General features: G+C 43.2%; 1 protein-coding gene across 1 annotated transcript in view; it reads right to left on the bottom strand.

The window, feature by feature from the left end:
- LOC127429129 (follistatin-related protein 4-like) overlaps positions 1–23684 on the bottom strand; it is a 503881-nt gene that overhangs the window by 148371 nt on the left and 331826 nt on the right. Inside the window, exon 6 of the mRNA XM_051677965.1 lies at positions 15265–15385. Within this exon, the coding sequence (XP_051533925.1) occupies positions 15265–15385 (121 nt within the window). The remainder of the gene's footprint in view (positions 1–15264; positions 15386–23684) is intronic.

The raw sequence follows: 23684 nt of genomic DNA, 5'->3' as shown, positions 1-23684 counted from the left end.
AAACACCTTTTGGTTTTCTTACGTTTGTGTAAATGTACTTGAGGTTCGATGTATTTACTTTGTTTACATTATTTTCACACGTGTCTATTACACATATGTGGTCTTGTTTCATGAATACAGCGTGTACTTTTTTCGCAATCTACTTCGAAAAAAGAAAGTGAAACAGGAGAGGGGCACATTGTAACAAGACCATATAACAGCTTAAAACCCCTGTAGTGATTTCTGCTCAATTCACCGATGACATAGTGATTTTTGAACACGTGTAACTTAAGGTGTGGTTATAAATGTATCAGATGACCTCTCCCCCTTTGCAATACAGGGCACCAGTTAAGAATACTATCTTAACAATTTAAGAACACTTCCAAAAGGGCTGTTCGATAATTTAGAATTAACGTAAACTAGAGGGAGTTGGTCAATTGATATATCTGAAGGATTTGTGAGAGTCTGGACAACTAGTAGAGTCTTTGATCATCAACACAATGAAGACACAGTTGTAATAAAATTAATTACATTTATTAACAATAGATATGCAAGAGTAAATACCACAACGATTAATAATGCTAATAACATATATGCACTGCTAAAGGATAATAAACTAATAACCAAAAAGGAAAGTACTGAATTAAACAATAAAACAAATAAATGATTTGAACACAGAGTGGATAAATGCAATGCTGTTGAACTGAATGTAACAATGGGAGAGAATTGTATGGGAATGCTCCTTATGGGAAACCACCTAATGGCTCTGGCAAAATGGTGATAAATAATGCTTATTTATCATTAAACAAATAATATACCTATTATTTGTAACAAGTTGTCCCCAGGTAACTGTTATCTAAGCAAGTTAGTAAAACATATGCTGCAGGTATAAACTAATGCCAAGGTCTCTAGAAAGAGGTTTGGTAAGTTTATATTTACATTCCACACAGTCGGGTGATCAGTCGGCAATAGAGACGTCTTCCACTGGCGATGCGGGCAGTGTGCAGTGGGAAGGGCGCAGAGTTAAGATCCAGTAGTCGTTGCCATGCTGGGCTGGAGGATGCTGAACTTTGGTTGCGCCAAGACGGTCCTTAAAGAGTGGACTGGGCAGCTGGGTCAGTTGAATCTTCACAGGGTCCTTTGCAGGCTAGCTGCGTCACTGAGGAGCCATGTGGGACAGGCAATGTCTGCCGATGCAGAGTTCCTTTGTGGACTGGGCTGCACTGCTGGAGGGGCCGTAAGGGTCAGATAAGGTCCCTCAATGCTGGGGCCCTTTTTCAGCTAGAGTGCAGCAATATAGCAATAAAGCAATATAAAAGGTTTTGCTTGCAAAAGCTTAACCACAGCTATCTTGTAGCCTCTTTCCTTGTCAGGTCAGAAACTCAGGACGTGGTGTGTCTGCTAATGTCTCCTTCCCCGTCTGACCAGAGTGCAACCACAGCATCCTCGACCAGTACTTCATTAACATGTATGCCCCCCACCACTTGCGGATTATATACCTGGGTGTTAAGAAGTTCCAGGGCACAGAAAAATGTGTGCCCATTTTTCTTCTCTAACAGCTCTAGGGGGATCTTGTTCTCAGGAGCTGTGTCTGCTGACTGGGGGCTGATGATTTGCATTTCCCTCACAGCGGGTGCCTCTTCATTAAGGTGGGAATCTTTCATTGTCAGCTGACTAGAGTCAGATGTCCTCTCTACCTCCACTGCCTTGCATAGCTTCTGACTTGAACTAGTCTCTTTGATGGGCTGTGGGATTCTGACCTGTGCCCACAATTGACAGCTGTGATAGCTAATTAATGGTGTGAGCCTATTCAACAAATCCTGACCAATTAGAATCTGTTCTATGTCAAAACCAGCAACATAGAGAGGGTGAACTATCTTCATCTCACCAAAGGTTAACTCCACCCACAACCGTTGGTTAATAGGGGCCTGATCCTGTGTGTAGCTAGTTATCTTGACCTGACAACTCTCTATCTTGAGCCACTTACCTAGTGAGTTGGTTACTTGGGTGAGTTTTTTAAACAACCCAGGTGACACCAAAGACATTTCTGAGCCAGTGTCTAGCAGTGGGTCACATGTTAACACACCTTCAGTGGACACAGAAATGTAAATCCTTCTGGCCCTGCCTCTCTGTGTCAAGTCACCAAGGAACTGACAGAGACTGGAGTTAGGTCTGCTGACATCTGATTGGTTAGGTCTCACAATCTGTTGCATGGTTCCCCCTTCCCTTGGCTATTCCCCCCACCCTATGAAGTACACTTTAGGTGGGGGAGGGGAGGGGTCCCGGCCTAGTCATTGCTTAGAAGGAGGGTCCTTTTCTTTCTGGGATGTGTGCTCCTCTGACTTAAGGTCTTTAAGGGCTTTAGCAAGTATTTTCTGAATTTGCTCCAAGTTATCATGATCCCTTTCTTCAGTCCCTTTGAACTCCTTTTTCTTCAGACTGCCCTGTTTGTGACTGTCCCTTGATTTATCTCTGAACCTCCTGTGTCTTTCTTCTCTGTGTGTATATCTGCCACCCTTGTATCCTCCATTGCTTGAGGATTTATGGCCCTGTGTGTCCTGTTGGAACTCACCGGACTTTGGCCAAGAGGGGGGGCTAGTATGGGCTGGTCCACTTTGAGGAAGCTCTGACCCTTCTAGTTCAAGAGGAGGCTCCCTGTCATGTCGGAGTTCAAACACATGGGTACCTGGGTCCCTGTCTTTCTTGTCTGTGTGTAACTTCTCACTCTCCCAGGCCCTCATTGCATGCTGTCTTAACTTTGCTGCAGTCATGTGATACTAGGGAAATCAGGGATGGAGCGACTGGTTTTTCCCCAAACTGGGGAGTCAGAATCTACTCCGTAAGGATGGCTGGGACTAGCAGCGGAGGTTGGGCCACCGGCAGCTACAGCCTCACCATGGGTCTGATAGCGCTGTCTCTGTGAGGGGCTATCAAGTAGGCTATCTGGTGGGCTGAATGAGCTGAAGCACACACTTTGTGGTTCAGGTTCATAGGGCATGTTCCTATTTATGTCTAACTGCTCCATTCTTTTCCCTATTTCCTCTAGCCTCTGATCTGCAATATCAGCTTTATCTGCCCAGTCTCGGGCTCTGGCAGCAATTCTGTCATGACTGCTTTGTACTTCTAATAATTTATTGTCTGCCCTAGCCAAGTCCTCCCTGAGTTGAACCTGAGCCTGTTTTGAATCGCACAGTTGTCGCTTAAACAACTCTGACTTCTGACTGCTCGTGGGCATCAATACCCAGTTTGTGTTCCATTTCTAAGTCCATTTTCAAACTAAAAATTTCAAACAAGGCCGACTTTAACTCATCTTTGGCCTGTTTCTCACTCATACTCAGTACTCTTAATTTGTCTGCCTGTGCTGACAAATCATTTTGAGCCTGAGCCAGCTCTGTTTGCAGAATATCCTGGCTTCCGGGTACAGTGACTGAACCTAAGCACTCATTCTTGAGCTGTTCAAGCTCAGTTTCTAGGTCTAGATTTTCTTCTTTTAACCTTTTAATTTTCGCTTCTTGGCTGTCCGTAATACACTGCAAATCTTCTTTCTCTGCAGACAACCTATTAGCTTCCACCTTCAAATGGTCATTTGCATGACACAGATCAGCCAGCTCACTCTTTAGCTCTTGGATCATCATATCCCTATCTCTCATCTGTTCATTAGCAAGGGATACTCTGTCTATTGCTTGGGTTAACTGAGAAGCCCAATTTAGAGCTAAGCTAGAGAGGAGTTTGATTAACGAGGTGCCTTTTAAGGCCTGGCCTGCTGCTTCAGCGGTTAATTGTGTTGTTTTGAGGCTGATTTCATCATAATCTAAGCCCTTAATTGTCTCTATATAACCTGGGTTCACGGCACTGGTCAGGTCTACAACCAGCTGTTCAGGTAGGGTTAATTCTGCCATTTTTTTACAGATACTTTACTGTACCTAGCAACTAGCTAATCTCAGTATTTAACACAAAATTGTTGATAGTTTGAAGTCACTGTGACACTGTAAATCACACACTGACTAGTGATAAGGATTTTAGCCCTTGGCTATGAGTAGTCAGAGGGAACTACCCTTATCTGACACTTATCTAAGTTCCCACAGAACACTCAAATTTTTGATAGACTTACAAGGTATATGAGCCCTTTGCTATACTTAGTAGTAGCAGTTAGTTCTAATTAATAATCACAACCTTTGCTAACACAATAGTTTCCTGAATGAGGAAACCCTTACCAGAACTATGCCACTATAAAATGGTCCAAAGCTTAAACAACAACTCTATTTGCTGCAAACAATTCAACTGCAACAAATCTTATTCATAAATAGTACCACAGAGCTAAGTGAAGAAACTATGAATCAGGCTTAGGAGGAACCACCTGCTAAGCAAACAGTAACCGACCAAACTGTTTCCTGTTAATGTAATTACCTTGCAATCTTTTAGGTGAATTATTTTATGTTGACGAACAGAAGACTCGTTTCAATCTTAGTTGGCCTCACACGGGGCACCATGTGTAGTGATTTCTACTCAATTCACCGATGACGTAGTGATTTTTGATCACGTGTCACTTAAGGTGTGGTTATGAGTGTATCAGATGACCCCTCCCCCTTTGCAATACGGGGCACCAGTTAAGAATACTATCTTAAGAACACTCCCAAAAGAGCTGTTCGATAATACAGAATTAATGTAAACTAGAGGGAGTTGGTCAACTGATTTATCTGAAGGATTTGTGAGAGTCTGGACAAGTAGTAGAGTCTTTGATCATCAATACAATAAAGACACAGTTTTAATAAAATGTATTGAAATTTATTAACAATAGATATGCAAGAGTAAATACCACAACGATTTATAATGCTAATAACGAATACGCACTGCTAACGGATAATAAACTAATAACCAAAAAGGAAAGTACTGAATTAAACAATAAAACAAATAAATGATTTGAACACAGAGTGGATAAATGCAATGCTGTTGAACTGAATGTAGCAATGGGAGAGAATTGTATGGGAATGCTCCTTATGAAAAACCACCTAATGGCTCTGGCAAAATGGTGTTAATAATGCTTATTTATCATTAAACAAATAATATACCTATTTTTTGTAACAAGCTGACCCAAGGTAACTGTTATCTAAGTAAGTTAGAAAAACATATGCTGCAGGTATAAACTAATGCCAAGGTCTCTAGAAATAGGTTTGGTAAGTTTATATTTACATTCCACACAGTCGGGTGATCAGTCCGGCAATAGAGACGTCTTCCACTGGCGATGTGGGTAGCGTGCAGTGGGAAGGGCGCAGAGTTGCGATCCAGTAGTCGTTGCCACGCTGGGCTGGAGGATGCTGAACTTCGGTTGCGCCAAGAGGGTCCTTAAAGAATGGACTGGGCACTTATATCCTTGTCAGGTCAAAAACGTGGTGTGTCTGCTAATGTCTCCTTCCCCGTCAAGTTGGAAACGCAGGACAAGGGTGTGACAAAGTCTTCTCTGCCGCCATAACATGCCTAATAAAAATATTATTTCATCCTTTCATTCTTGTTGACCTTTTTGCCTATGTATTTTCAATCACTTTCCACTCATAATTCATCACAAACGAATAGCAAAAAATAAAATGTATCCAATCAGAATTTATTCCTTGATGCTTACAAGCAAATGTGACAACTGTTTCACAAACACATGCCTGAAGCAGCGCATGATTCTGAGATCCACCCCATCAGGCCTTCAGGATTCCACAGAATCGCTCAACACTGCAGTGAATAGGCATCTAAAGTCAGATTGTCAGATTCATCAGCCAATCAGATTGATTTATTTGTTCTTGTGGGTGTGGTCTTAAGGATATGTTCCAGTCCACTTGCCTTCTGGCTCACCTTGAGTGACGCAATCACGCTTTTGACGTAGGTAATTTGAAATCGAAGAGCATGAAATCTTGCTGACGAGTCTGTCACTCACTGCTGGTATTGTCGTTGAGAAAGAGATCCTTATGGATTTACAAATCTGAGATGTTCTGCATGATCGTGCGATTGATTAATTAAACAGGAAAGGAGGGCTGCTTTTCACTTCAAGCAAATTGGTAAGTGCTTTTTGCATTGTTATAGCAACATCATGAGTTTTCTAAGTGTAAATTAGGCTGCTTGAGCATTCAGTGTCGGATCAAGTTTTGAAAAGTAACCGTGTACCCTGACGAAACAATTTATTGCACGGGCCGCTGCTTATTTGTACAGATTTATTGTACGTCTATTTTAAACTTAGATACATTTATTTCATTCTCCGAGGCAGAAAATTACAATACAAAAATAATTAAGGGTCTTTCAATACCCACAGCTTTCACCTAAATGTATGCTATTTTTGTGTGCATTTGTTTTTGTTTTTTTTGGTTGCTAACTGCATATTCAGTTATTACGCACTAAAATATTTACATGTAATTGCATTTAAAATGTAATTAGCACAATTACAGGGGTATATAATGATGATTTGTGAGTTTTCACTGCAAAACAACTCCAAAAAATGCAGCAAATTGCATTGCAAAATTTGAAAAAAGCAGCAGCAAATTCAGCCATTTTGTAATTCCAGCTAGCCAAATTACATGGCCATTTCCTAAATACACCGTCATTTGATGACCAAACTTTAGTTTTGGTAATGTAACTGATTACGTTGTGACAACCGGAAAAGTTAAATTCCTGTATTCGTTGCCACAACATAACTTTGGCCGGTACCAGTCCGTCATGACGACGTTGTGGCAACATCGCAAAACAATAGTTGGTTAGCAGTTGGTAATCTTTGCTATTAATGATTATTCTATAGGCGGACACGCAGTAGTCTAACCTAATTTATGTCCTTATTTTCCCAACATAATTTAAAGTTGTAAAACTTAAAGATGGGAAAGGAGGAAGCTGGGACCGTCTTGACAAACAAATAGACATTTTAATAACACTTTTCAACGTCCAAAGAAACAAAAAGACGAACTACTTTTCAGCCAGCTGCATCAAATCATAACGACATTCAGACACACAGACAAGCTTCGTACATCTCTGTCCCGTCTGGTGCTTAGAGGTGATGGGTCGTTCATGAACGATTCGTTCATTTTGTGTTGCCCGCTCCGTTCGTTTGTTACGTGAAAACCGCATAGGCGCTATACAGGAAACAGAAATTATTAGTTCACCTCTCAAGTCTTTTGGTCCGAGTCGTTCGTTCTTTTGTCACGTGACAGCCGTATACAGATTCCAGAGGTGAACTAATCTTTCTGTTTCTCATAATTTGTCCTTGGCTACATTATAATTTTTTTCCTTTTTGGGACTATAATCAAAGTTTGCGTAAATTGACGTGTTGGGGGGATTTGGCTATTGAAAATGTAACATTTTATTTTAATTCTGCTCAAATGAACAAAATGACTTGAATAAAGATTCATTAATTTTGCTGAACGAGACTCAAAGATCCAAGTCAGTAAAATGATCCAATCTTCCCATCGCTACTGGCACTGTCTCTTCTCCTTAAATATTCCCGCCTCCTCTCGCTGGTACGCGAGGCTGTTGTGGCGCGCAGGTGGAAGTCATTCGCCACTTATCTTCCCGGCTTCATTCTGCCCTGACGCCGCTCGGCTCTGCCCTGCTCACCACAAAAGGCTGTTTAAACAGTTGGTATGGATAACGAATGCAGACTAAAAGTTAATGTACTTCATTTATTTTGAAAGAGAACAGAGAAAAAAAATGCAACAATAAAAGAAACTGAGACCTATTGCCACATAATTGCAACAAAATTACAAGGCTAAATGACTTCTGTGCTCATTAAAATCTACCTAGACCAACTTAACACCTAATGCATTGAATTACATTTGTTAATTTAATTTAAGCAATTTTAGGGATATATAAAAATGGTAAATGACTTCATTACAATATAATCTTCAGATCTCCATATTTTTTCAATAAATAATTATAGCAAATTATAGCAAAAATGTAAAATTGATCAGTTAGCAATAAAATAATGCCACACTTTCCAATGTACATAAACGTGTTTTTCTGCACAATAAACAAACACATTCAACAACACTCAACAGCCTTGCTTTTCAGCAGTCACTGTGGCACAGTCACACACAGCTCCATGCATCTGTCTCTCCCGTCTGCTGTTGTCTTCTCTCCTTAAATACTCGTGCCGCTCCTACCTGGAATGCGAGACCGGTGTACAAACAGGCGGAAATCGTTTACCACTTATCTTTCCGGCCTCGCTCTGCCCTGACACCGCTCGGCCATGTCCTGCTTGCAACAAGATAGATAGATAGATAGATAGATAGATAGTAGAGGTGTAACGCTTCAAATTTCTCATGGTTCTGTTTGTATCACGGTTTTAGGGTCACTGTTTCAGTACGGTTCGGTATTTGTTATGTACAGAAAAAGAAATATTACTGCCAAACCTAAAATAAATATATTCTATTTGGTAACAGACACTTCCAAGAGATTTGCCCTCACTACAAATCACTATGGTTTTACAGCAGTAAATGGTATTTGTAGTAAAATCATAGTAACCACAAAATTAACATAGTTACTTTCATGGTTATAATACTATAGTAAAATCAAGGTTACTATATGGAAATTACAGTTACTATTGTAAATAATGGTAAATTGTATCAAAACGATGATTTCTGCCAAGAAAACAATGGTGACAGCAGTCATTGTTACTTCAGTCATGGCTACTACAGTATTACTGAATAAAACCATGGTTAATTTAACTAACAAAAAATGCTCTAATTACTAACTCAACATTTATCTTAATACCTGCATTTATGCATCAACATAATGTGCATTTCATATTCAACTCAACCTATATTCAGCTACTCATCACTCATCACTATAGAATGAATAACCTTGCTGTAAATATGTATGCTAGAAGATATGTTGTAATGCAACATGAGTGTTTAAATCACACGTGGAAAACCCACATCTTCATCAACAGAGTAAGGGCAACATAACTTTAGCAATGAACACCCCGAGCACTTTAGTTTTTGTTTCATGTCTGTCCGAACTAGCAGCGAGTGCCTGTTTAAAGACGGAAAGGATTGTGTCTGTGTGCAGTTTCGGGCTCACCTGCGGCTCTGTGCGCACCGCGTGCTATATATTCCCAGGTGATGTCAGCATAAATAAATAATCAAACATCGATGTATTACCAGTACATGGCACTCGCATCAAGCAATGTCTGCAAACAATGCCTGTTTTGTAAAGGTTTTTTGACCATTGCTGTTTTGATTGACTGCAAAATGAAAAAGTTCCCAGACAGGAGACTTGAATGATGCAGGGGCTTCTTTCTCAGCTTGCCATTTTCAACTTCACACTAATGCATGCAGAACTGTGAATCATCAACTGACTTAACAAACTTACATTAATAGGACAACTTATCCCTGTAGAAAGTTAACCCACATGAAACACAGGTGAAGTGTGTCCATCTACAGAGCCATACAGGTGCATTAGCGGAGGTTACAACTGCACATGTCTATTTAGCGCTTTATTTTCTTTGCCAAAGTGTATGATCCAGATGTGTTATTAAACTAGAGATGAACCACGGAGCAAATGCTTACCAAACCGTGGGTGGTGAACCATGCGGTTTGTTTTTTTACCGAGAACTGTTACACCCCTGATAGATTCACATTTATATTATGTATAAATGTATTTTAACAAATAGCATCAAACATATTTATATACATAAAAGCTTATCCTGTATAATAAACTTCCATTAAAAACCACTGGCATAATGTTAGTGGACATTTCAGGTGAATAAAGCTGCTAAATCACAGATTCAAACATATTAACAGAATTTAAACTAGAAGGTAATAATGTTACTTAACCAATCTGATGTGGTTGTTGCATTTTCATCAGTGGTCACTTACAATGAAATGCATGCTGTTTTTTTCTTTAATCATTGGATTGGATCATAAGCAGGGAACATGAAACATAAGTACTGACGCTCACATATCGCATGTTTTAAAAATGCACTATTAACATTTTTAAATGTTTTCACTGTAATGTTCTAATTGCAAAATAGACTTCAGAAGATTAAAGTTGAGTTTTTAAGCTTTAATTTGATACCAAGTTTGTGAATAAAACAAAGCATTTGTTTTATAGCCACATCCAAATGGCCCACTTGTTGGCCAGTGACAGTTAACAGGTTTAAAATGGGCATGTAAGACGGCCTCTGTAGCACCTACAGTCACCTACATATATAGTTCTCATCAAGCTGGACAACTTTCAGAATTATAATTATTAGCTCCGCCCAACAGGAAGTCATCCATTTTGGATTTTTTTGAATATTGCATTCTCTGAACTTTTAAATACTCCTCCTAGGGGATTCATGAGACTGTCACCACATATAGACAACATTATGCCAAGATACTGAAGATGCTAAATTGCAAACAGATTTTGAAATATCAAACGGCGTTGCCATAGCGAGGCATTAAATTAATGGCAAAAAATGGGAAACAGCAGTGTCTCACATCTTCTGTGTGCAATGTGTGATTTAGATCAAAATTGAGATGTATGTTGGGGCTAATCACATGGATTTGACTATTTTGGGTTACGGACATAATGCCACCACCGGGCAGCAGGAAGCATGGCTCTTAAAAGAGACTTTAAAAGAATTATCTTATATTTACCCAAGTTGCTTCAAATTGTGTAGAATAATGTCAAATGCCAAATGCACATGTCCACCTTGCATTGTTTTCCAAAAGCCAACGGGTGGAAATGGACCCATGGTGCTTGGGCCCGTCATCACTGCTCGCAGCTATATTTATAGTGTGTTATTCTTGTGTATCGAGGTTATTGCTTGTATGGATCGATTTTAAAAACTATCGGCCGATAAATCGTTGTTGGCCTTTTCCACCACCTTAGTTATTGGTATCTGCAAAATCTATTTTCGGTCGACCTCTATTATTAACATCAAACTTTTCATTTGAATCCGTTCCCATTTAATTTTATATATGTGACTATCATTTCATCACACTGATTGTTATGGTTAATGAATGAATCATTTGGTATATCAGTAGATTTTCAACTGGTTTGGTAATTTTAGGTGTTTGTAAAGAATCAACATCTACAGTAAATTACATTCTGAAAAGAACTGATTGATACTGAATGCATGTTAGCAGGTTTTGAAAGACTAGTTTGTTACAAGTGTGATCAGATTGGTTTTTAGTACTAAGAGTTTTGAAAATTTACCACTTACAGTATGTGTGAAAATTGTACCAAAATGAATAAAAAAACTGTAACTGAAAGGTGAGACGTTCAATTCCCAGAGTAACCATATTGAGCACCTCTTCTCGCTTATACTGTCCCTTATCGAGTCTCTTGTGCACTTCACATGAAGGGACGCACATACAAGCAGTAGACAGAAAGGCAGCGCACTTGGTTTTAGAACAGAGCTATTGTCTTCATTCATTATGTTTAATTAACTACTTGGCCAACTCAGTAATTTACACTCCAGAAGACGCATGTGACCCCTTTTGAAACGCAAAAAACCTTGACTGACCTGTGTTTCATCAGAAAGACCCTATAACCTTCAGCGGTGTGGTCAGATACAGAAGCCATGCTCTCAGCAGGACCCCTTCTCAACCAATTACACTTGTTCACTCATTCCTTCAATGATTCCTCTTATTCTTTGCCTCTTTGTCTTGAAGATTCTTTCTGGTTAATCATAAATTTTGGGCATCGTCTGTCTCTAGTGCTCTCCTCCTTTAATGTTTTAAGTCAACATGAAATGGCATTCACAACTATTTTAATTTCTCCCTGCTGAAAAACAAAACAAAACACAAAGCTGGTCACCAGCATACTGTATATTGTGTTTTGAATGCTGGAGGACATCACAGAATGCTTGTGTGCTGGTATTCCAACAAGGGTTTTTGGCACAGATAAGATGAAATTGTGTCATGAAATTGCATCATAAAAAAAGCAAAGGTTTAGCTCATGTTAAAAATGTATTAGGTTATGCTCAAACCAGAGCTGAATGTGAGTTTGCCATCATGACAGGAAGTCGAAATGTTGCTTCCTAATGTTACAGTACCCTGACATCGACCCCATTCTGTGGAGTTACTGGCAAGAGACATCTCCCATCAGACATTTTTGCATCACTTCTAGTATGTTTACCTTCTGCTGTGGCATGACTGACAGCACATTGCATCAATAGTGTCGGAGACCCAGGTTCTCATTCTGCGTTGAAAAATGAAGTAAAATTGTTTGCATAATCAATAACGAGTGTGATTCAGAGATTGCATTTTCCTTCAAAGATTACATTTGTACGCCACTGACGGTTAGATTTAGGTTTAGAGTATCTTCCCTTTATTACATCATTTACAATTAAAAAGACTCACTTTTGGTGACACTCTGGGGACATTTTACATGGAAACTTGAGCTCACACGTTTCTATACGTTCAAAAACACTTCCCGCTTCAGCCACTGGAGGCAATGGTTTGAATTTCAGTAAGCACAGACCAAGTTTAGCTCAAAAACATCTGACTACTGTCACTGAAGTCACAGTAAAATCCGTTTGGAGTTTGCAGTGGATTGTGGAGGATTACTCCACAGCAGACACTATTTTTTAGGAGGCTTCTTGACTGGAACATGGAGACTAAAGGTCTTGTTCACCCACCAGAGTATCTCTACATATCCCAGTGATGATGCTTCTTTTTCAAATCTATCATTATTTGCTGTTATTGCCATTATCTTTGCTACATAAACATTAACCGGCATTAAATTACTGAGTTAGTGCGTTATAAAGTGCAATAACGACTGTCCACTTTTTCCCATTCATTTTCTCCATAGGGATTTAAAAAAAAAAATATTCGATAATCCAAGCCATGAACCTATAACCAATCAGCTACAGTATGAGATGACTCACAACATTACAAACTTTAATTTGAGGATCTTAAATAAAAAAGACTGTATACTGTAATCCTTTCATGTGGGAATGAACTTCAATCTTTGCGAATGCAAATCAAATTAAAAAAATAATTTATGGTACAATATAAAACTACTGACTTTAAGTAAATGATCATAAGTATAAAAACAATAAATGTGTATTGCAAAATAATCACATTATAACAGCAATCTCTGTGATTGATGGAGTTTTTTTAGAATGTGTGTTAAGAAAGTAAATAGTCAGTTTGGATTTCACATTCCCAAACACACTTCCTCTTTCTCTATCTGTCTTATTCTCTCTCTGATCCTCTCAAACTCCTGACTGTCAAAGCATTCTCTTGATTCATTAATCAGATCTGTTGATGGCTGCAGCTTGACAGAGCAGCTAAGTGTCTTAATAATTCCACCATTAATGTGAGCGTGAAAACAGACTAAATAGATGCTCTCTTTCTCTGACCATGACATTGCTATGTGGTTGCTAGGATGTTCTGGGTGGTTGTTAGGTGGTTGTTTACTGGCACAAAGTATCTATGATGTTCCGGTGTCTACACTCACTGAGCACTTTATTAGGAAGACCTGTACACCTACATAATAATGCAAATATCTAATCAGCCAATCGTTTGGCAGCAGTGCAATGCAAAAAATAATGCAGATATGGGTCAGGAGCTTCAGTCAATGTTTACATCAACCATCAGAATGGGGAATGGGGCATGATTGTTGGTGACAGACAGGCTGGTTTGAGTATTTCTGTAACTGCTGATCTCCTGGGATTTTCACACACAACAGTCTCTAGAGTTTACTCAGAATGGTAAAAACAAAAACATACAGAGAGCGGCAGCTCTGCGGATGGAAACGCCTTGTTGATGAGAAAGCTCAACAGAGAATGGCCCAAGCTGACGGAAAGGCTACGGTAAATCAGATAACCCCTCTGTACTATTGCAGTAAGCAGAATAGCATCTCAGAATGCACAAAACATTGAACCTTGAGCAGATGGGCAACATTGGCTACTTGCATTAGTGGCAACCTCATTATAGACACTCCAATCTACAAAAGAGATGTCATCATTGGTGATCTCATTTGTCCAGGGGGATGATGGCATTTATGCCTAGAAACGGCCCTACTCACTGGAAATAGTAGAACATCCGGGCATTTTACGCCTACTAAGTTAAATTCTTCATATGTGTCCACTTTACTTTAAGGTATACTCTTAGGTTATTTATATTGAAAAGTGTTATTAAGCATTTATAACATGAGAGGTCAAATCGCTTACTATTTGCCAAGTATTGCATTGAAACTGTCTATTTTTATTCATTTTGTTATAACTGCATATCAATAATTTATAAAGCATATTTAAATGGCTTATTTCGTCATTAATGAAACTTTTTATAAATCTTTAACTAAGGGAACATGAATGTAAAATATGACCATTGTGATTATAATGAATACAAAACAAATAAAAAAGCAAAAATAGTGCACAGGTAAATGTTTCGTCTCATATTAGCATTACACAGACAGCATGAAAAAGCAGAAAAACTAAGATATGCCATAATAAACCATGAAAATGATTTTTGTCAGCGAAAAAAGCTATAAGCAATTCTTGTGTCTTTCTCTACAGACTTCAAATGTGGTGAGCGAGCAGAGAATCATGGAGTTAGCTATCCTCAGGGACCTGTGTTTGTGTGGAACACCTGAGTCCGTCAATTTCAGGAATGATCCTCTCTGCAATGATATTTCCCCTCATTCCAGACAGAATCCTTCAAATATCCCACCGCAGCAACACGGCTAACCTTGAGAGGGGCCTGACCAACATGATGTTTATTACACTCGTCTCTTTGACTTTCTAGTTAAACACCTACCTTTATCCTTTTCATCTGAGAACCAATGCTGGCTACACTGCATCCCGGTTAGGTACTAAAAGCAAAAGGACAATATAATGACAACAAGCAGTCAGCTAAACCCAGTCATTGCCGTGGTTAATGGCTGGTGCTGATTAATGGACCCCTGTTTTTTGCCCCAGTAGCTAAATCTCCAAAATTAAAGTCACGGCACCTCTAAATGTTTGATGTATCTGCTCATGGAATGGATGTGTAATTTTAGTTTAAGTTGTTCATTTGAGGAGCTGGGACCACTTTGGAAATTCTGTAAGAATGAAATAAGGCAGTTTGCTTTATGCAGCCTTGGACGATGGATGATGTGAGGTAATCTTGGCTTCCACATCATCTCTCTTTTTCTGCCAAAAGCTCTCATCTGTCATTATTGGATCATGATTAGCATTTATTGGCCCAGAGCATCAGGTGCTTGCTTCGCCACAAATGGGCTAAGCAACTCAGAGAGAGCCTTGCTGCAGATTTGCCACATGGTGAGAGAGGATAATTTGTTCTGATAGGGTTTCATTAGTGAGGCTATTGCTCAGGTAGAACTTACGGAAGGCTGTGTACAGCTCTTGGAGGGTCAGATGACCGTCATTGTTGTAATCATCATACCGCAGGAGGTCTTGCATTGTGCATTCCAGTAAGATATCCTCCAAATGCTTCGTTATGGAGATCTGTGAAAGAACATGGAAGATAATTACAGATATCATACCATAGCATTGATGAATTCTTGATTCTAATTGTCTGAAACATGCTCCAATGGTGTTAATGTTCAACAGAGCACAGAACTAGAGAGTGGTTTCATAAGTAAATATCCATCCACTTTTTCAAGAAGGGAATTGACATTTAATGATAACTTATAAACCTTTAAAAACAGGACTAGCTCCGAGGTTCATGTGGATTGTCTAATGATCTTTGCATCTGATTACCTTGTGTGTGAGTTCATTTGAAAGATAATCACCTCCTGTAAGTAATGGCAGGTGATATTTTATGTTGTTTATTTTTCGTGAAGTTTTAAATGAAAATGCGGCATATAAGTGTAACGATGCTGGAACAGGCAGACGAAGAGACGATGGTGAAGTGATGAACCCAAAGGCAGTTTATTTCCAAACGTGAGATCCAAAAACCCTGACTACTAACGTGAACAAAACAAAAATGAACGACTAGACGTGACATAAACAAAACATGACTTGACTTAAACTTGACTTCAATACAAAGTTACATACACAATATCTGACACTAGACAATGGCAAATATGAGGGCTTAAATACAAGGACATGGGTAACAGGTAAACAAGACAAACAATCACAAGACTAAACTATAAACAAGATAACAAGACTAAATGAACTTAAACCAATGAAAAGACTAGACTAATAACAAAGTAATCAAACAATGAACCAATGAAAACAAGACACATGAACAGGGGAAACACACGAGAAGATCACATGAGGAAACAGGAAAATCACATGACATGACAGGAAAAGGCACTAAACATGAAAATAAGACATGAAAACAAGAACAAAACACATAAACATGACATATCCCCCCTCTAGGTCCGGCTCCCGATACCCCAAAACATAACAAAGTTAATTAGGGAGCTGGGGGGTGGTGGGGAGTGGGGTCCTTGAGACGTGGCCTGTCGAGACAGGGCATGGGGCGTGGGAACAGATCAAAGCCAGTGGAAAATGGGGCCCTGAGAGGCTCGAGGGGTGGAGCCGATGGGGATGAGGACCAAGGCAGAGCCACAGGGATGGAGGTCTCCAGTGGAGCAGAGGCGGGCCTGGACCGTGGAGCAGAGGTGGGCCTGGACTGAGGAGCAGAGACTTGCTTGTGACATGGCACGGAGCAGACTGAGGTTCGGCGGAGACATGGCATGGAGCTGATTCTGGCATGGCGGTGACATGGCACGGAACTGACTCTGGCGTGGCGGAGACATGGCACGGAGCTGACTCTGGCGTGGCGGAGACATGGCACGGAGCTGACTCTGGCGTGGCGGTGACATGGCACGGAGCTGACTCTGGTGTGGCGGTGACATGGCACGGAGCTGATTCTGGCGTGGTGGCCATGACGTGGAACTCGGGCTTAGCAGCCATGATGTGAAACTCGGGCTTGGCGGCCATGACGTGGAACTCGGGCTTGGCGGCCATGACGTGGAACTCGGGCTTGGCGGCCATGACATGGAACTCGGGCTTGGCGGCCATGATGTGGAACTCGGGAATACCTCTGTGGTCGTGGGTGTAGACAGAGACTCGGGTACGACCTCTGTGGTAGAGTACATGGGCAGAGACTCGGAGACAACCTCTGTGTTCGTGTACATGGGCAGATATACCGAGCAAGGCCGTCGGCACACCAACCGTCAGGCATTAAAGAGGAAATCAGCTCATTAAGCCCGAAACAGAAACAGTCCTTGAGGGCCACCTCATTAAAATCCACCCTGCAGGCCAGAGCACATAATTCCTCAACATACTCCTCCAGGGGACAAGTCCCCTGGCGTAGACGAAGGAGCTGAACTACTGGGTTCATTATGGGTGGTCAGGTATTCTGTAACGATGCTGGAAACAGGCAGATGAAGAGACGATGAACCCAAGTGCAGTTTATTTCCAAACATGAGATCCAAAAACCCTGACAACTAACGTGAACAAAACAAAAACATGAACGACTTGACTTGACTAAAGACTTGACTTGACTAAAGACTTGACTTGACTTGACTTGACGATACAACAAAGTTACATACACAATACCTGACACTAGACAATGGCAAACATGAGGGCTTAAATACAAGGACATGGGTAACAGGTAAACAAGACAAACAATCACAAGACTAAACTATAAACAAGATAACAAGACTAAATGAACTTAAACTAATGAAAAGACAAGACTAATAACAAAGTAATCATTCAATGAACCAATGAAAACAAGACACATGAACAGGGGAAACACATGATAAGATCACATGAGGGAACAGGAAATCACATGACATGACAGGAACAGGAACTAAACTTGAAAATAAGACATGAAAACAAGAACAAAACACATAAACATGACAATAAGCAACACCAACATAATTGTCCAAGACATATATTTAGTTCCCTATCTGTCAATGTAGTGACACTAGGGGTCACTCTTAGGAGCCCGAGACACCTCTGGTCTTTGATAAAAGGCCAATGAAAATTGGCGAGTGGTATCTGCATGCCACTCCCCCGGACATACGGGTATAAAAGGAGCTGGTATGCAACCACTCATTCAGATTTTCTCTTCGGAGCCGAACGGTCATGCTCACTGAGCTGAATTCCCACGATCATTCACCTCTGCTGGATCTGACAGCGCATTTCAGCGGCTTCTCCCTCCTCTGCACTGGTGCACTGCAGAGAATGCCCCTGAGTGCTTTGGCATAAATAAGAGTGTATTTCTCTAAAAGAGTATATTTCTCTAAAAGAGTATATTTCTCTAAAAGAGCGGCACACACGGAATGTCTTTTTAAAGATGCTTCTTTTTAAAGATGCCTTTCCTTGTGTGTTATTCCTGGTTGCGCTCATTATCTCTCGCCTTCTGACAGTCACGATCACTGTCTTTCATGTCTGGGCACTGCTCACGTGGAGTCAGCATTTGTGGATGGGTCATGTACTCATTGCGAGGACATGTCCATGGAAACGGTACGGTTGTGGCTTGCCGTCGTAAGAAAGCAAGCCACCCCAGATGCTCCCCGCCTCGGTCCATTTACCCACGGGTATGAGGCCAGCGCGGCTAGCACTGGGGGCAATGTGGGGACCCCAATGGGACCGCCTCCGCCGGGTATCCCCCCGCGGACCTCCCATTCCCCAGAATGCCTGTCTGCCCCGATCGGGCTTCTAGATGAGTCCGCCGGCTCATCTCACGGCGAGTTCGACCTCTTATTCGGAGCCCGCGAAAGTGATGAGCTCTCGAGCAAAGCATCGGAGAGTGGGCTCGTCCAGTCGGACGCAGAAGCCTCAGCTTCGGGTGCGGTCACCTGGTCACAGGCACGAGGGTAGTTCCACCCCGGGATTGATGCAGGAACTGCGATCGGCGACCGACCTCACTTTCTGAGCGACGGAGGTCACGGCGCGGTCTCTCGGGCAGACGATGTCCACATTAGTGGTCCAGGAGCGCCACCTTTGGCTTAACCTGGTCGAGATGGGTGAGGCCGACAGGACACGGTTCCTTGATGCCCCCATTTCCCAGGCTGGCCTATTCAGTGACACCGTCAAGGACTTTGTCCAGCAGTTCTCGACGGTGGAGCAGCAGATGGAGGCTATCTGGCATATCCTGCCCCGGCGCAGCTCAAGATCCCACACCCCATCTGCTTGCCACCAAGGGCGTCCCCCTGTGGTGACTGCACAGGCTCCGCCTCAGCCCGCCCCTTCGGCCTGGCCCCGGCGTGGAGGCACCGCAGGAAGCAGACGCCACCCGTCTTGTGGCCGCCAAGAACCCGTGAAATGCTTCAAAGCGCTCTTAAGATGGGCGACCCAGGGACGACAAAACCCGCTGCTCTGGAGCTGGTACGCAGACCTCTCCATCCCCTGGTCGAAGGCTGGGAGGAGAATCTTTTTGTTACCTTTGCATTTAATTGCGCTGCATGCCCAAGTGGCTGCAGTACCCAAGAGTTCAGCAAGAGTGGTTTCCTTGTTCCCTGGGACACGTATCCGGTGTGCACGGCCGTCATTCAGGGGAGCGTCCAGCATCAAGATTGGTTCGTGGCAGTAGAACTGAAGGATGTGTACTTCCACGTCTCGATTCTACCTCGACACAGACCCTTCCTGCGGTTTGCATTCAAGGGTCAGGCGTATCAGTACAAGGTCCTCCCTTTCTCCTTTGTCCTTGTCTCCTCGCGTCTTCGCTAAAGTCGCAGAGGCAGCCCTTGCCCCGTTAAGGGAAGTGGGCATTCACTTTCTCAACTATCTTGACGATTGGCTAATCCTAGCTCACTCTCGTGACATGTTGTGTGCACACAGGGACTTGGTGCTCTCACACCTCAGCCAACTAGGGCTTCGGGTCAACTGGGAAAAGAGCAAGCTCCTCCCGGTTCAGAGCATCTGTTTCCTTGGTTTGGAGTTGGACTCAGTCACTTTGACAGCGCGCCTCATGAACGAGCACGCACAGTCGGTGCTGGCCTGTTTGAAGGCATTCAATCAGAAAACAGCGGTTCCACTGAAACTCTTTCAGAGGCTCCTGGGGCAAATGGCATCCTCAGTGGTGGCCACCCCGCTCGGGTTGATGCATATGAGACCGCTTCAGCACTGGCTTCAGACTCGAGTCCCGAGATGGGCATGGCGCCGCGGGACACATCGCATGGTCATCACGTCGGTCTGTCACCGTCTTTTCAGCCCTTGGACCGACCTCTCATTTCTACGGGCAGGTGTTCTCCTAGAACTGGTCTCCAGGTGTGGCGTGGTCTCGACGGACGCCTCCAAAACAGGCTGTGGCGCTGTCTGCAATGGGCACACAGCCACCGGCTTGTGGACAGGCCCGCGACTGCATTGGCACATCAACTGCCTCGAGTTGTTGACAATTCTGCTCGCCCTGCGGAGGTTTCGGCCATTCATCCAGGGCAAGCACGTGTTAGTTCGGACAGACAACACGGCAACGGTAGCATATATCAACAGCCAAGGCGGTCTGCGCTCTCATAGTATGACACAACTCACCCGCCGTCTCCTCCTCTGGAGTCAGCAGCACTTCAAGTCGCTACGAGCCACTTACATCCTGGGCAACCTCAACACTACAGCAGACGCGCTGTCACGGCAGGTTACCCTCAGGGGAGAGTGGAGGCTCCACCCTCAGGTGGTCCAACTGATTTGGAGTCGATTTAGACAGGTACAGGTGCACCTGTTCATCTCCCAAGAATCCTCCCACTGCCTGCTCTGGTACGCCCTGGCCGAGGCCCCCCTCGGCATAGACACGCTGGCACACAGCTGGCCCCCTGGCCTGCACAAATATGTGTTTCCCCCAGTGAGCCTACTTGCACAGACCCTGTGCAAGGTCAGGGAGGATGAGGAGCAGGTCATCCTGGTAGCACTCTACTGACCCACCCAGATGTGGTTCTTGGACCTCACGCTGCTCGTGACAGCCCCCACTGGTGAATTCCCCTGAGGAAGGACCTTCTTTCTCAGGGGCGGGGCACCATCTGGCACCCGCAACCAGACCTCTGGAATCTCCATGTCTGGCCCCTGGACGAGATGCGGAAGACCTAAGCGGTCTACCACCCGTGGTGGTAGACACGATCACTCAGGCTAGGGCCCCCACTACGAGGTGCCTGTATGCCTTTAAGTGGCGTCTGTTCGCTAAGTGGCTGTTCCCTAAGACCCCAGAGATGCGTAGTCAGATCAGTGCTTTCCTTCCTGCAGGAGAGGTTGAAAGGGTGGCTGTCCCCTTCCATATTGAAGGTGTAAGTTGCCGCCATAGCAGCACACCACGACGCAGTCAACGGTAAGTCCTTAGGGAATCACGACCTGATCGTCATGTTTCTGAGAGGCGCCAGGAGGCTGAATCCCTCCAGACCACGCCTCATTCCCTCATGGGACCTCTCTGTAGTTCTTCAGGGTCTACAGAGAGCCCCCTTTGAGCCTTTGCAGTCAGCTGAGTTTAAGGCACTCTCTTTGAAGACTGCCCTCCTGACTGCGCTCACTTCCATCAAGAGGGTAGGAGACCTGCAAGCGTTCTCTGTCAGCGAAACGTGCCTGGAGATCGCTCCGGGCTACTCTCACGTGATCCTGAGACCTCGACCGGGCTATGTGCCCAAGGTTCCCACGACCCCTTTTAGGAACCAGGTGGTGAACCTGCGAGCGCTGCCCCAGGAGGAGGCAGACCCAGTCCTGTCATTGCTGTGTCCGGTGCGCACTTTACGCATCTATTTGGATCGCACGCAGAGCTTTAGAATCTCTGAGCAGCTCTTTGTCTGCTTTGGTACACAGCGGAAAGGAAGCGCTGTCTCCAAGTAGAAGATCGCCCACTGGCTCATTGACGCCATAGCTATGGCATATCACGCCCAGGACGTACCACCCCCAGAAGGGCTATGTGCCCATTCTACCAGGGGTAAAGCAGCCTCCTGAGCCCTGGCCAGGGGTGCCTCTCTAACAGACATTTGCAGAGCAGCAGGCTGGGCAACACCTAACACCTTTGCAAGGTTCTACAACCTCTGGGTGGAACCGGTTTTGTCCCAGGTAGTGGCATGCAATACAAGTGGATAAGCCTGGGATAGCTGGCCGGGTGTATCATTTCCACTTAGCGCCTTCCATCTCTTTTGAGCTGAAGATGTGCGCCATTAATTCTCAGTAGTGTTCACAAACTATGTTCCCTGGTTGACTTCCTCTGAGCCCTATGGCAGTCGAGTTTTCCGAGAGACTCGCTGCCGGCCCAGTACACATGCTAACTAAGAGCCCTGTTCTGGAGTAGGTGCTCCGCATGTGGCGGTTCCCTGTAAGGTAAACCCCATGCGATGTATATCTTCTGCTAATTCGTTTCCCTGTTGGCAAACTGCATCTTCCTTGGGCAGAGCCCCTCTGCTCCAGTCTCCATGTTTGTAGTAACTCCTCCCCCGTTGGGTAGGATCTACCTTGAAGACTCTCCACATGGTCGGCAAGACCACTGGGTTAGCCTGTCTCTATCTTTTGGGTAGTCGACTTGTCCCCAAAGGGCCGTTCGACACTCATAACTATGTTGGGGGAGGTTACGTGTTGACCTGGTGTGCTGGCTACGAGGCACACAGTGGTCTGCCCGTCACACACCGCCAGTTCACGTAACACAGTTCAGCCATTTGTGGCGTTTCGTATAGGGACCCCTAGTGTCACTACATCGACACCCCTTCGAATGAGTGACAGATAGGGAACGTCCTGGTTACTTGCGTAACCTCCGTTCCCTGATGAAGGGAATGAGACATTGTGTCCCTCCTGCCACAACGCTGAACTACCCGCTGAAATGGCCGGACCATGTCTCGGCTCCTCAGCATAAAACCTGAATGAGTGGTTGCATACCAGCTCCTTTTATACCCGTATGTGAGAGTGTCATGGGAGTGTCATGCAAATACCACTCGCCAAATTTCATTGGCCTTTTATCAAAGACCAGAGGTGTCTCGGGCTCCCAAGAGTGACCCCTAGTGTCACTACATCGACACAACGTCTCGTTCCCTCCATCAGGGAATTTGAGGTCTGAAAGAGTTTCAGTGGAACCGCTGTTTTCTGATTGAATGCCTTCAAACAGGCCAGCACCGACTGTGTGTGCTCGTTCATGAGGCGCGCTGTCAAAGTTAACCAGGACGGTATTATTCACTATATTTTTGTCTGTTAGTAAAACAAATAGGCTGGTTGCATTCTACTCTTTGAGAGCTTTTCAACAACATATGTCACATGGCTATTTGATCAGTTTGATGTTTTGACTGATTGCAATAATATGTACAGTGCGATTTATATATATATATATATATCAAAATGGAACACTTCTGATTTGTCTGCAAATTTCAAAGCATTTGTTCAGTTTTAGCCAGCGGGCCCATCCGAGCTTAAAGGGCTAAGACTCAATAAGTACCTGTATAAGTATGTATAGCTTTAGTATTACCGTTTGTGTAGCTCAATATTTGTTAGACAGCCAAACTTCAGTGTAGCAGTAATGATTTCCATTCTATCATTTTTTTGCATCATCTCTTTGATATATGAAAAATAAAACATAAAATAAAACAGAATGTATTCTATTTTATTATTTTCTAAACTAAATTTTTAAACTATCTTGGCATTTTGTAGATCCATTTGTGATAGACATACAGTACATTCTGGGTCACTAAAAATCCAAGGTATGTAATCATGTTTGGTAAAACACCCATGCATTTAAGAGTTAATAATAATCATAATAAACATTTTCTCTGGAAAGTCAAAGTTCATTATCCCCACTGTAGGTGATATTTGACTGTGCATTAGTATGAATTCAACACAGGTATGTGTGGATCAACTGTTTTACAGCAGCTCTGAA

This window comes from Myxocyprinus asiaticus, chromosome 38, assembly GCF_019703515.2.
Source record: "Myxocyprinus asiaticus isolate MX2 ecotype Aquarium Trade chromosome 38, UBuf_Myxa_2, whole genome shotgun sequence".
In the NCBI taxonomy this organism is placed as follows: domain Eukaryota; kingdom Metazoa; phylum Chordata; class Actinopteri; order Cypriniformes; family Catostomidae; genus Myxocyprinus; species Myxocyprinus asiaticus.
The sequence above is the reverse complement of the archived record's forward strand: the minus strand, read 5'-3'. Positions and strand labels throughout refer to the sequence as shown.